The sequence below is a fragment of the Schistosoma haematobium genome, chromosome 1, assembly GCF_000699445.3.
Source record: "Schistosoma haematobium chromosome 1, whole genome shotgun sequence".
Taxonomy (NCBI): Eukaryota; Metazoa; Platyhelminthes; class Trematoda; order Strigeidida; family Schistosomatidae; genus Schistosoma; species Schistosoma haematobium.
This window is the reverse complement of record NC_067196.1, coordinates 83,723,114-83,737,274: the sequence shown is the minus strand read 5'-3', so window position 1 is coordinate 83,737,274 and position 14,161 is coordinate 83,723,114. Positions and strand designations below refer to the sequence as shown.

General features: G+C 35.1%; 1 protein-coding gene across 2 annotated transcripts in view; it reads left to right on the top strand.

Annotated features, from left to right (window-relative positions):
* Positions 1–14,161, top strand: part of MS3_00002301 (uncharacterized protein) — a 67,615-nt gene that overhangs the window by 22,095 nt on the left and 31,359 nt on the right. Inside the window, exon 3 of one of the 2 annotated variants that reach the window (XM_051209879.1) lies at positions 6,700–7,309. In XM_051209879.1, the coding sequence (XP_051075350.1) occupies positions 6,700–7,309 (610 nt within the window). Of the gene's footprint in view, positions 1–6,246; positions 7,310–14,161 lie in introns of those variants that run through there. The other variant, XM_051209880.1, reaches the window with a different exon arrangement.

Here is a 14,161-nt window from a genome sequence, read left to right as displayed (position 1 = left end):
CTAATGAATGTAGAGTCTGTCTGCCAATCAATCAGTGTAATATGATCTCTGGATACAAAAATAAGATGATCCTAATAAATAATATCAATATTGTTAACTTTAGAGATCATTAAGAAATACCTTCCCGTTACAGTGTCTATTTATTTAGTCTACTAGAAGGATAAATATAACTTACGATTTAGAGTACTTCTGTATTGGTTCAAAATACCGTGTAACATTCAGTCTTCAGTATGTTTGAGTCTCACCTAGAGGTATACTGTGTTCTGGTCAAGTGTGGGCTAAATTATGCTTGAGAGGATAAAACAGGGAAAGGCAAACAGGATGAAAAGTGAACAGACGACTCACAAACATTTAGAATTCATTCAGTCTCAACCAGGTAATTCATTAAAATTAGGAGGTACAAGTGTGAAATCAAGATTATGGGATAATCGGAACTAGAAGTTGATAAAAGTTCAAATCGATAATAACTTAATGGCTATGACACCTCTAACGGTATCCGAGATCATCCTGTTCACGATCAAATCCCCTCTCACTACTTAATATTTCTCTTATCCCCATGAATAACCATTCTCATATAACCATATCGCCACGTACCACCAATGCTAATGATTTAAGCTCAAGTTATGTTAATTCTGGTCTCTAAAAAGCACGCTCTAAACTACACGTTGGAAATTTTTATGTTCGAATCTTTTGTCAGGTTGGACAGTATGCTTCTTTAGCTAGTACTCTAGAATCTCGAGTTATCAGTGTATGCTGCGTCTCTGAAACGTGCATACAGGATCCAAATGCAGTCATTCACTTAACTTCATCTTGTCAATATAAAGGACTGGTAGGACTCACCCTTTGTGCACCTGGTGATCACACTGCTACTTTTTATGGCCTCGCTGGTGTAGATGTAGCATTAAATTCAAAGGTAGAAGAGGATCTATTGGTCTGGATTTAAATAGACAGCCACTCGTACACTTTGTAAATAAACAGGACAATAAGATCTCAAAAAGATAGGGGAACACGCCGTCATCTCTTCATTGTCTTTACTTACGTTCCTACTAGTTGCAGCTCAGTTTAAGTTAGAGATGAACTATATGGGAAGCTGTCCAACCTCCTTCAAAAAGATAAAAGCTCTGACGTAGTAATAGTGGCATGTGATTTTAACACCCAAATAAGTCAACTAAGCCAAACCGAAAGGCACGTAGGCGGATCTTATGTTGTGAACAGATAATGGAGAGCGTCTGCTGCAGTTATCCTCAGATAGCCGTCTATTTCTGTCAAACATCAACTGTTAATGTAAGGAAAAACATCGTCTGACGTGAAGACCCTCACAACTGACTCATCGATTAACTCAAATAGATCACATTGCCGTCGTTCATCGTTAGAGGGGCTTGATTAAAGACTGTCATTCTGGGGCACATGTTTAGATTCGAATCATGCTCCAGTTCGAGCACGTATTTGTCTGCATTTTACTGGACGTAGAAAAGCCACAGCAAAAAACCCTTAGGGTTAACGCATTAATCAGAAGGTTGTGAATATCTTTCAAGAACAACTAGAGAAAGAGATAGTCAACTGTGAAAGTGATATTTACCTCGAGGCAGCTTTGTATGGCATCCAAAAAGCTGCGAGAACAGCAGTAATCTCTGTTAGTAACCTAAACCAAAAGGTTAACAAAAATTGGTGGGTTTCGGCCGTGCCTACTGAACTGATAGTTGCTCGGAAACTCATCCCGAATATGGTGAGGAGCAGAGGAAGATTAAAAGTGGATTTATAAAGAGCCTACGTAATGATTGTGATCAGTGGTGGTTAGGAGGATCGGGAAAAATGGAAAAGGCAGCAGTGATAGTTAACGGTCTACAATTGTTCAGACTTATCAAGAAGACGTGTATTAAGAACCCAAGTGTTAGCGAAACTATCTCGGTAACAGATGAAGATATCACTCACTCTCAATCCAGAAGACTGAACCAATGGGCAAAACAGTCCAACTAGCCTTCAGACACACCTCATTTACCCATCATCTCCATGTAACTTGAAATGCAAACTCTTGGTGATATTGAAAAGGCTAAAAGTAATCTAAAGTGATGGAGAGCAGCAGGGCCTGATGGTCCAGCTTTAGCAGTTAGGTCAACTAAGATTTTAGCTAGAATCTGGGAACTGAACGTAATCCTCTGACTGGTTTCAATCTGGAAGAAAATATAAAAATCCCCTTGTGAGAATCACAGAGGAACTAGTTTAACTAATATAGTGTCCAAAATATTAACCTCAATAATACTTCGATGTTTAACTAGAGTTCGTGAAGAGTGAGCCCGATTAAACCAAGTTGGTTTGAGACTTGGAAGTGGATACATAGATCAAATATTCACCCTATTGTAGATTCTGGAACAGACATACTTCTAGACGTCCAACTCCGTTGACCGTGAGGTTCTGTGGTAGTTTATGTCATTCAAAGGCGTCCAAAAGAAGTAGATTAACTCTGTACAGGCTCTCTACTCGAATATTGCTAATGGCGAACTATCATAGGAATTGGTTACTTCAAGTGGAATTTGTCAGGGTTGTTCGCTTTCCCCAGTTTTATTTAACTTCATCATGGACATGCTTTTAGAGATAAATCTTTTACCGTCCAACTTTTCAGAGATTGATCTTCCACCACGAGATTTGCTTGTTGACTTACGCAGATGATATAGTTCCGTTTGATGAAGGCACCGACAAAATGTAGAGTCTTCTGACCACCTTAAGCAACAATGCAAGCATAGTTGAGACGCGGCTCTCTCCCTTAAAGAGCAAAACGTCGATTCAGAGTTGACTTGCGTTGGTGCCTGAATTAGTGATAGGGAGTGAGGTAGTTGAACAGATCGATCACCTCACTTGTCTTGGGATTCTCATCAGTCCTGGTGGTCTGGTGTCTGTCGAAATCTCGGCACGGATTCAGTAGAACCCATTGGTTTTTGTCAATTTGCGCCTCCTGTGGTGTAGTCGAGATATCCATCTTCCAACCAAAGGGTCAGTTTACTGCGCAGCAGTTTGCTCACTTCTACCTTATGGATATGAAACATGACCATTAAGAATAGAAAATATCCTTAGGTTACGGGTATTCGACCATAAGTGTCTTTGAAACATTGCTCGTGTATTTCGAGATCATGGAGTAAGCGATTCCTGAGTTAGGAAAAGAGTACTAGGCGAAAATGGGGAACCGATTGATGGGGTAGTAAATCTTCATCAACTGAGATGGTTGGGACATGTGTTACACATCCTAAACGCCTACCTAGAAGGTCGATGTTTTCCGGTGTAGTGGTAGGCTGAAAGAAAGCTAGAGACGGCCAAGTCAAAACATGGTATTAGTTCATGAATAACTTACAATTGAACTGAGCCAATTTAATAGGTGTAGACTGTTTGATTGAGATCCGTGTGGTTACCATAACCAACGGTTAGAGAATGAATGATATGGGTCTTGGATTTTCATACCAATTGTTTTCTGTTCCCGTTCTTTCTTTCTCGATCTTCTACTGAAATACATTCTATTCCTGACTATCGTTATATACTGGATATACGTAGCTCACATCACAATATCAACTAGATCAATAAATGACTTAATCCAAGAGATCAATTATGAAGAAGGTACTTCCATTAAATAAGTTATATGGACTTGATAGTTTGCTGGAAAAGTGATATCGATCTCTTTCCACTATTTAATATACCAAAATTCTATGAAAACAATCCTCAAGGCATAACATGAAATACTAATTAGTGTACTTATGAAATATTATGTATAAACTAAGCCATTACAAATGAAATTATTTGTGATTATTATGCACAAAATTCATACTTCTATCAGTTTAAAACAGAATAAAGACAATATATAAATGGTGCTTAACCTTCATTTGTGGTGAGAAGTTTGGTTTTAATAAAAATTTAGTCATATGTAAGCTTTATATGTACGTTATTATACTAGTTATTTCAGTCAGTCAGCTACAACGTAGGACCAGGCACATATGTGCATCGGTCCAAGTTGCCATACTTCATTACCACAATAAGATGAACACCGAATTCATAGAAGTAGTTAATTCAATGGTGATAATATATAAAACAAAGATTGTATATAAGAACATAGTACAGGAAGAAAGAATTAGTTCGTAAAAAGAATGATATAAAGCGATTTTAATTTCATAGTTTAAAGGAAGACAAAGAGTGTATACACCTACACCGTTGTGATCGATTCTGAGCAATGTCACCAAGAGTCTACAATCATTGGTTACGATAATCACGGGGACCCCAACCAAGTAGTCTGCATCTACTAACATGGCTCAGACCAGAAGATAGTGACTTCAATCACTGATGCCATGTTTTGGTTTGGCCGTACCTAACTTTCTTCCAACCATCCCCGAAACTAGTCAGCATTGTGCATAGTGGTAATCGGTGACCCAAACATCTCAGTCGATGAACATTTACAACCCCATCAACTGATTTACCATCATTCCTTAATACCCTGCATCTAACCTTACTTACTAGGTGATCTCATCAGATGCGAGCAATATTTCTAAGACATCTACTTACGACATAGCTTACGAATATCTTCTACTCTTAATGGCCACGTCTCGCAACCGTAAATAAGAACAGAATGGACTTCCGCGCAGTATGCTTGTCCCTTAATTGATAGACGGATATGTCGCCTTCGCTATAGGTAACGTAAGTTGGCAAAAGCCAAACAAGATATTTTATTTTCTTAAGTGTATTACCATACAGGATAGTAATTTATTAGTCAATTAGGATATCAAATGTTCATGATCTATAGATGAATTAATAAGTTCCTATGAGACTTGAATTTAACAAATCTAGAAACTAGTAGATAATCTTTAAAATCGTCATAAAAACAATTTTTATTTGACAGCTTACGCTATTGTTCTACTAAAACCAACCTCAGTTAACGTACCACTGAAAATTAGAGAGGACTGAATAGTTGTTGTATTCCAGTTTGTAGCTCATCAGCAATACTCACAAGAGGTCTCACCATGGATCATACTCAGGACTTTCGAGTCTCTCGATGGGCTTTTAATCATTAGAAATCAGTATCTACGACACTCCTTTTAATTATATCAAATTATTTATGATATATATATCTATATGTCTTCAAGATGGACTTCCTAGAGTTCTAAGAAAAGCCATGACTAGTAGACAGAGACAGTTATTCACCTCAGACAAATGGATGAAGAGTTGAGCAAGATCATGGATCAACTGAAGTTAGAATGTCTGCCCAGTGATTTGTAGTTTACGCGTTCGCGCTCAAAACCGAAGGTCCTAGGTTCGAGTCTCACGTTCGGACTCGTCAATACGCACTACTGAGTTCCATGCTAAGACGAAACGGCTTTCCAATGTTTCCAGGCTTTCAATAGTGATCTAGCTTATATCAACTCATGAATTCAATTATTAAAATAAAATATTAACTTATACTCTTTTTCTCATAAGTGTAAATAGTGCTTAATAGTTCATTTCCTTGTGTTTGAATTGTTTCTATGCTATAAACTGTAAATAGTAACTATTATAAATTATTTCCAATCGTTTAAGTCAAAAACAAAATGCTATCAAATATCATATAACATAATAATATCAATACTAATACTAATAATATTAATAGTGACAATAATGATAGCTGTGATTTGTATTATAGAGTTTATGTTGTTAAAAAGTGCTACCTAAGTTGGTTATTTTTCCACCTACCAACATCTCCCCATCAATTGATAACGGTATAATACTGCTATTATTACTACTGCTAATAATAATAATAATAATCTTTTTACAGTTCATTCATTCCCAATCAATATTTTTGATTGCATTATATATATCCCCATTTTAGGGGTTGTATTTTCATTCCCACATAAATATATGTGCATAAATATGTGTACATATATATATATATGTGCACATGACATAGAAGTAGTAGTCATAGCAAATAAATATCCCTGTTTCATAAGAATTGTTGTTTACACCTGCACATAACACACACATACACACAAAATGTGAATATCTTTATTGTGTGTTTATAATTGTGCAACAACAAAATGAACAACTTGAAAAATGATCATTGAAATATAATGGTAAAATATCTAAAACATAACAATCTATAATGATAGAAGTGTACACATAAAAATTAAGGTCATTTATAACCATCAATGATATTTGCCCACTCTTTCACATTTTTTTTTCTATTTTTACACAAATCCAATAGGATTTTTAATATGAATGGTATTTGTTTTAACAGTCATCATAATTTAATTGTGCTGACAAGATTGGAATTAGTAACTATACACAGATTAAACAAGTTGCCAAATTTTTTTCTTTAAACAAACAAACAATTAAACTACTAATTTAATTTGAAATTTATTCAATATTCAATATACTACTGATTTCATTGACAGTTGATAGAGATTATTTATCAGTTCATTGAGAAACAGCACATGTTTTCAATTGGATCACATCCATATTGATCAGAAAGTTCCTTTTTTTGTTGTTGTTGCTGCTGCTCTTTTGTTTTCCAGTATGAAACATTGTAGCTAAGACTAAAAAAATTTTTTTTTAAAGAATGTGTTTCAATAGTTTCGAACGCAACAATTCAATGTTACATACACACATATATACAGGTACTAATTAACATTCGTCAGTTTTATACTATTCATTAATCTATAATTAAAAAAATTTTTTTTCTAAATTTTTTATCAGAGTTACAATGATACAAATAATTCATCAAAGAATTCTACTAATGGTATTCATCAATTATTATCTCCATCTGATGATAAATTAAATGGTATACATACAAATTTAATTAAATATCCTGATATACAACATACAAAATCTCATTCAATTTCATCTACATTATTATTACGTGATGGAAATTTATTAAAACCAACAAGTGTATATCGTGAACAAAGTCGTTCAGTTGGTGGAAGTTTATCTTGTGGTCAACCAAGTCCAACATCAACTGTTGAAGATAATAATACAACTGTATTTTCACCAACGAATACAAATACACTTGATATTCAAAATAGTAATCGTACTATATGGTTATATCAATCTGAATTAAATTTACCAACAAATAGTGAAGATACTAGTCTTGATTCTATAATAACACCATATAAACGTTCTGAAAGTCAACAAATAACTATTATACCAGAATTTGATTATAGAAATCGTAATCATACAACTAATAATATTTCATATAATCCATACGTTAATAAATATAATTCAGTGAGTTCTGCCATGTTGCACACTGGTAATAATACAAATCAACGTAACATTACAAATGAAGACTATATGAATAATTATGTATCAGGTAAGATTATTTATTTACTCATTATATACATTGTGGTCAATAATTTGAATTCACGATTAATTAATTGTTTTGATCTTCAGGAATATAACATCGACTAACGTTTTCCCAACCACCGACTGCCTCGACGTGCGATGTTTTATGTTGTAGGAGTAGGTTGGAAGAAAGCTAAGGGCGGCCAGACCAAAACATGGCACAAATCCATGAAGTCACTGACAAGTGGTCTGATTCATGTTGGTAGGTGTAGACTACCTGGTTGGGGATCGAGAGATGATAGCAACCGATGGTTAGAGACCCTGAATGACATGGCTTAAAATCGTTTGCAATGGAGCAGGTGCGTCCACTCTTTGTGTTCTCCCAAATTCTAATCTTTTGAATCCCCCCTGTCACTTTTTTTCTCTTTCCAAATTTATTTCACTGGATTATACTCCTTGAATAACATCTTCAAACCCTAATGTTTCCGATTACTGCTTATACTCTTAACACCTCTACCACTATGGGATTTTAATCGACAATTGTATCTCTGTGCTAATGTGGTGTGGCAACCCGTACGTACGTACGATGTTCTACGTTGTGACTAACTGACTGACGGACTGAACGTTTTCCCTTAAGAGTAATTCGAATTCTAAGACGTTCCAAATTATAATTAAACGCTGTATGATTTATCTTTTACACGTAACAAAATGAATAGATTTAAATATAAAATTCATAGTAACTTTTGAAAAAAAACCTTTCAAGATGTTACATCAATGATTAGTTATAGTCAAAACTAGATTTAATATTGAACTAATATCATCTGGTCAATAAATATTCGATGGTACTCATTCACAACGCTATACATGTTCAAATTCAAATCTTTAAGGATTCATAACTACTTTGTTAGAATCTTGTAATTTGCATTTTAATTCTCAGTATACTCACAATTATTCGAAACTGTAAGCGGATAACTGTTTCATTTTAAATATGATTAAACACATCGAGCAAGGTTTTTTATTAGTACTAGTTATATGGTATCAACTCCGCCTGGAGTATGACTATTAAAGTTATCATTCAGAAGATACACATGTTTGTTAACAGTTGGCTATGCAAAATACTTCGGATCCGTTGGACAGACAATACCAATAACAATCCACTATGGGAGAGAATCCATAGGTGGAAGAAATCAGGAAGATGTGTTGGAAGTGGATGGGACACACATTGAGGAAAGCACTCAACTGTATCACAAGGCGAGTCCTCACTTGGAATCCTCAAGGCTAAAAGAGGAGAGGAAAACCAAAGAACATGTTACTCCGAGAAACGGAGAAAGACATGAGAAGAACGAACAAAAATTGGATAGAACTAGAAAGAATGGCTGAGGACAGAGTGGATTGGAGAATGTTGGTCGGCGGCCTATGCTCTATTGAGGGTAACAGGAGTATGTAAGTAAGTTATGTAGTACTATCTAAACTACGAAAAGCTGCATAGTTTTATGAAACTGGATATATTAAGTAATCATTTAATTTATAATATGGTATATGAATGAAGTCAAAATTAGCCATGTGGAATAAAGATCATAATCAATTTTATGTAAGTATTTAACTGTATTTACTATCCATCGGTTAATTCAATTAGCCTAATACTTAGTATAACATAAAAACAACAATTTCATGATGGTTTCTTTATTGGTGAATATATTTGACTGAATCATTGCTTGAAATCATTCCTATCTACTAATAAGTATTAAGTAAAGTTCACATTACTGAGTCTCCTTTGCAATCTATTTGAACAGAAATAGAACGTAACCTATATATATTCCTATGATTTTGATTAGTTATTACTTTTAAATTTACCGGGTGTCCAACTTACAATCAAATATACATTATATAGTTTCAGTTGTCTTCATAAAGTACATTTAACTATACAGTTTGAAGTATCATTCTACATTCTTGTCTATTTTTGATTGGAATGGTTCACCGATTGAAATCATGAGTCAATTGAAGCTAGACCACCATGGAAAACCTGGAAGCACTGGACGGCCGTTTCGTCCTAGTATGGGACTCCTCAGCAGTGCGCATCCACGATCCCGCACCCCGCGGGATTCGAACCCAGGAACCACTGGTTTCGCGCGCGAGCAATTAACCACTAGACCACTGAGCCGGCCGACATCCAACGGTTTTAATGTCTAACTTCCGCTAATCCACGAAGTTGAGCGACACATCGACCATTGTCTTCAGTGAGTTAGTATCTCACAACAGACCTGGTTGGACTCCACTGGTCATTACTTCTCACTAGAACTCCAGGATATACCTCTTGAAGCCAGTCACTAGTGAGCATATGTTGATTAATATCAGATGGGTTTTGTGGATATTATAGTTTGTTTAATGAGTGTATCAGTTCACTATTACCTTACAACAGAATTAGGAAAGAAGTTACGAAATTGTATCTTACACCATACTTTTTCAGATGATTCTTAAATAACTAAAGATGAAGATAAAATACTCCATTTTTCTTTGTTATTTCATATATCACCAGTATATGCTAAGAAAATAGAATCGTAATGGATTAATTTGAATTACTAACTTAATGATCTTAAACAGAAGCTTGATCAATTATATATATATGTAATGAACGAGAATTCAAGTGGTGGAAACCAATTTAACTTGATGCAAAATTCCGGATGGATTTATAAAATATGAAAAGCATACATTAAATACATTATCTACACATCATTCTTCAGTTATCCTTTATATGCTTCATGATTTCTTTCAATTCTCTTGTTATTACAGTTTCTCTCTGTCTTCCTCTCTCTTCTCTTTAATTCAATCTTCATAATCTTTCTCTGGTAGGTGCTACATACTACTTATATCTATCAACATGCACTATATTTGTAGCCTATTAAAACTTGTTTTATGTCCTTTGATATACTTTATCATGAATAAGATTCAAGCCAGTTGTAATGGATTACCGATTGGAGTAAATTATGGAATGAATCATCCTTTATTAATACAAATACCACAGCAGTAAATAGACTCTATGGTGCATATTAGATCAGATCAGTTTTAAACGTGTCACGCTTGGTTGTATTACAGAATAAAGCTACTGCCATTAGATAAGAAATACTTTGACACTAACGGATAAGTTTATGTTCGTTAATTATATGAATACATGCACAGTGTAATGACTTATTACTAATGCGGTTGGTTTATAAATCATGAAGTTAACACGTATTTTTATTTTTAAAGGGAAATATCATCAGATCTATAGGGTGAGACTATAATAACTTGAATGATACTACATTGACCTTGAGAATTTCCACTTACTTTAGGGTTAGGTGTTAGATTTAGGATTTTTATCAAGAACTGACTTAAGCTATAATGCCAAAATGTTATTTAGCAAAATGAATGAATGAACTGTGACCAAAAATCCAAGACCTGTTATCATAAATCTGATTGCTTCAGCCGTAAATGATAGTCTCGCCGACATTTAGTTAATATTTAGTGATAGAGTAATTATACTCCTGTATGACTGGTCAACTAACTTTTGTTAAACTGTGTAAGAAGTATTATTGTGAAAATCCAATTGCTCGACGAAAGTATTAAACAATAAAGTCAAATGTGCTGAGACAAAAATGTTCGAAAGACCAATGGTTCGAAACTTCTTTCATCATTACTAAGTAGGAAGTAAATAAACCAACTTAATTACTTGTATGCACCCTCCGTAACTATACTTCACCATTTCAATTTACCAAGCACTCATTATAAACAATTAGTTTCAGAAGTGAATAATTTGATTGTGTATTGGAACATATATTTAACTTATATGTGCTAAACAAATATTGATACAAGTTACATGTACCTCATAAAATATTACTTACTAATTTACTTACGCCTTTTACCCTCAATACAGCATAGACGGCCGACCAACATTCTCCAACCCACTCTATCCTCAGCCATTCTTTCTAGTTCTATCCACTTGTTGTTCATTCTTCTCACGTCTATCTCCATTTCTCAGAGTAACGTGTTCTTTGGTCTTCCTCTCTTCCTTTGACCTTGAAGATTCCAAGTGAGGACTCGCCTTGTGACACAGTTGAGTGCTTTCCTCAATGTGTGTTCTATCCACTTTTAGCGATTCTCCCTGATTTCTTCCTCCTCTGGATTCTCGTTTGTTCTCTCCCATAGTATGATTTTGCTTTGCCGATTCGCGCCTTCACACCTGATCATAAAATATTTATATCTCCAAAAAAAATTATTAGAAATTTTAATGTTTAGTATTTTACCGAAATTATCATAGAAAGTTATGTTCTGTAAAAAGTTCATTTTATAACATTGTTACTTGTACAAACATGTAGATTAATCTGTTTAAGAAAGTGAAAAATTTGCAAGATAATTTACCCTTTTAACATCGAATAAATCTAGCGTATGAATAGGTTGGGATGTACATTGTGTTGTTGATGTATTCTACCATTTAAACTGTATTGTCATCTGGTCTTCAAGTGTTGTTCAAATACTGTGCTTTTAATACACTGAAACTGTTCTCTACATCTGACAATTATAGCAACTTCGACATCGTTTTCCTCTATACACTATTTACAAATAATCTTGTAAGTAACGTCCAATGCAAAAGTATTTTATGAAAATGAATAAACACATTAATTTACTATAAGTTATACTTGTATTATGTTAGTTTCAAATAATAAACACTTCGATTAACGTAAGCAATGATGGATAGTGGCTAGCAGCGGAATCCAGGACGCGCGTTTCGTCCTATTTGGGATTCGTCAGCTGGATGTACCTGCATCTCAGAGTTGATGTTCACTCTGGGACTCAAACCCAGTACCATTCGCCTAACGGATATTTTTGTTAGAAAAAAAGAAATGATAATTAACTGATGGTTTATGTGTAAATTATAATAGAAAAACTAGAATGGAGTTTGAATGCTACCTCAAATTTTCAATAAATTATGCTTACGTTTAATGTTCAATACCTAAGAAATTCATGTCAGCTGTTTTCATCATTAGTTAATTGTTAGATTTAGTGAACTGTATGTAGTAAAAATCTGAGGATATCCCAACAAAGACTGGTGTTCTTTCTGATTGTTACAGTTATAATTATATATTTAATTACTTTTAAGTATGCAACAGTAACATCCATGGAAGTAATGAGAGACTAGCTAGGACTAGTTATTTAAAGTAAAGCACAATGGCTGCCTTTGAAAAAGTGAATATATAATCAAAGAATTTATGGATCAGTGTCCCAAACGAGGTCTCAATATACACAAAGGGAAAGGCAGGATTCTCCGATGCAACACAGAATGCACCAATCCAATCACAATTGACGGAGAAGAATTGGAAGATTTAAAAACCTTTACGTATTTGGGCAGCATCATTGACGAACAGGGTGGATCTGATGCAGATGTGAAGCCGCGAATCTGCAAAGCAAGAGCAGCATATTTACAACTGAGGAACATCTGGAACTCAAAGCAACTGTCAACCAACACCAAGGTCAGGATTCTCAATACAAATGTCAAGACAGTTCTATTGTATGGAGTGGAAACCTGGAGAACTACGAAAGCCATCATCCAGAAAATACAGGTGTTTATTAACAATTGTCTACGCAAAATACTTCAGATCCATTGGCCGGAAACTATTAGCAACAACGTACTGTGGGAGAGAACAAACCAGATCCCAGCGGAGGAAGAAATCAGGAAGAAGCGCTGGAAGTGGATAGGACACACATTGAGGAAAGCACCCAACTGCGTCACAAGACAAGCCCTCACATGGAATCCTGAAGGCCAAAGAAAAAGAGGAAGACCAAAGAATACGTTACGCCGAGAAATGGAGATAGACATGAGAAAAATGAACAAGAATTGGATGGAACTAGAAAAGAAGGCCCAGGACAGAGTGGGTTGGAGAATGCTGGTCAGCGGCCTATGCTCCATTAGGAGTAACAGGCGTAAGTAAGTAAGTAAGTCCCAAATGAGAAAACCATTTAATAATAAAGTGTAAACATACCCTTACTGAAGAATATTAACCAACTAAAAACCTGGATTTTAAGTTTGTTGCTGATCTCTTCCGACCAGCTAACTTCATGGTGGACTGTGATATCGAGTCACTTAGACCAGTAATCACATTACATATTGATCGTTAGAATTTGATTATTAGTAAGGATTAATAGATGTGGAATGTCTTACTACTTACTGATCAGTGAGTATTTCCAGAATTATATTTTATTTGTGTTCACCAGAACAAATATTATTTGAGATCATTAGCCTATAAATGTTAGACCGCCATAGAAAACCTGGGAGGGTCGTCTCATATTAATATGGGACTCCAGTGGAGTTTATCCGTATCAGGTGTGAAGCAATTACTCAACAAAGACAGTGGAAGATGGTCGCGTACTATTATGGATCGGTTGAAGTTAGACATTAACACCGTTGGATGCCAGCTGGTTCAATGGTCTAGGGCTTAAGCGTTTGCGAGAGAGACCGAGGGTTCTGGGTTCCAGTCCCTCCTACGGGATCGTGGATGAGCACTGCTGAGGAGTCCTGTATTAGAACAAGACGGCTGTTCAGAGCTTTCAGGCTTTCAATGGCGGTCTGACATTAGTCGGTTCATCGTTTCAATTAAAACTCAACAATTTCCACAACACTTTACTGAAAACAATTGTGCTGAATAAGAATACTAATTTATTGGACGTTTATTTTGTATTCAATAGACATTTTAAAAGTTGAAAAAAGGAATACTTACAATTGATTTATCTCTGAGCAATGACTTATTTCTTATTTTCCTGGTCATTTAGAGCTGGTCAAATCCTATCAATCAAGCCGCAGTGCGACTACTAGTCTTAGTGACTGGACATCACATATATTATAATGAGA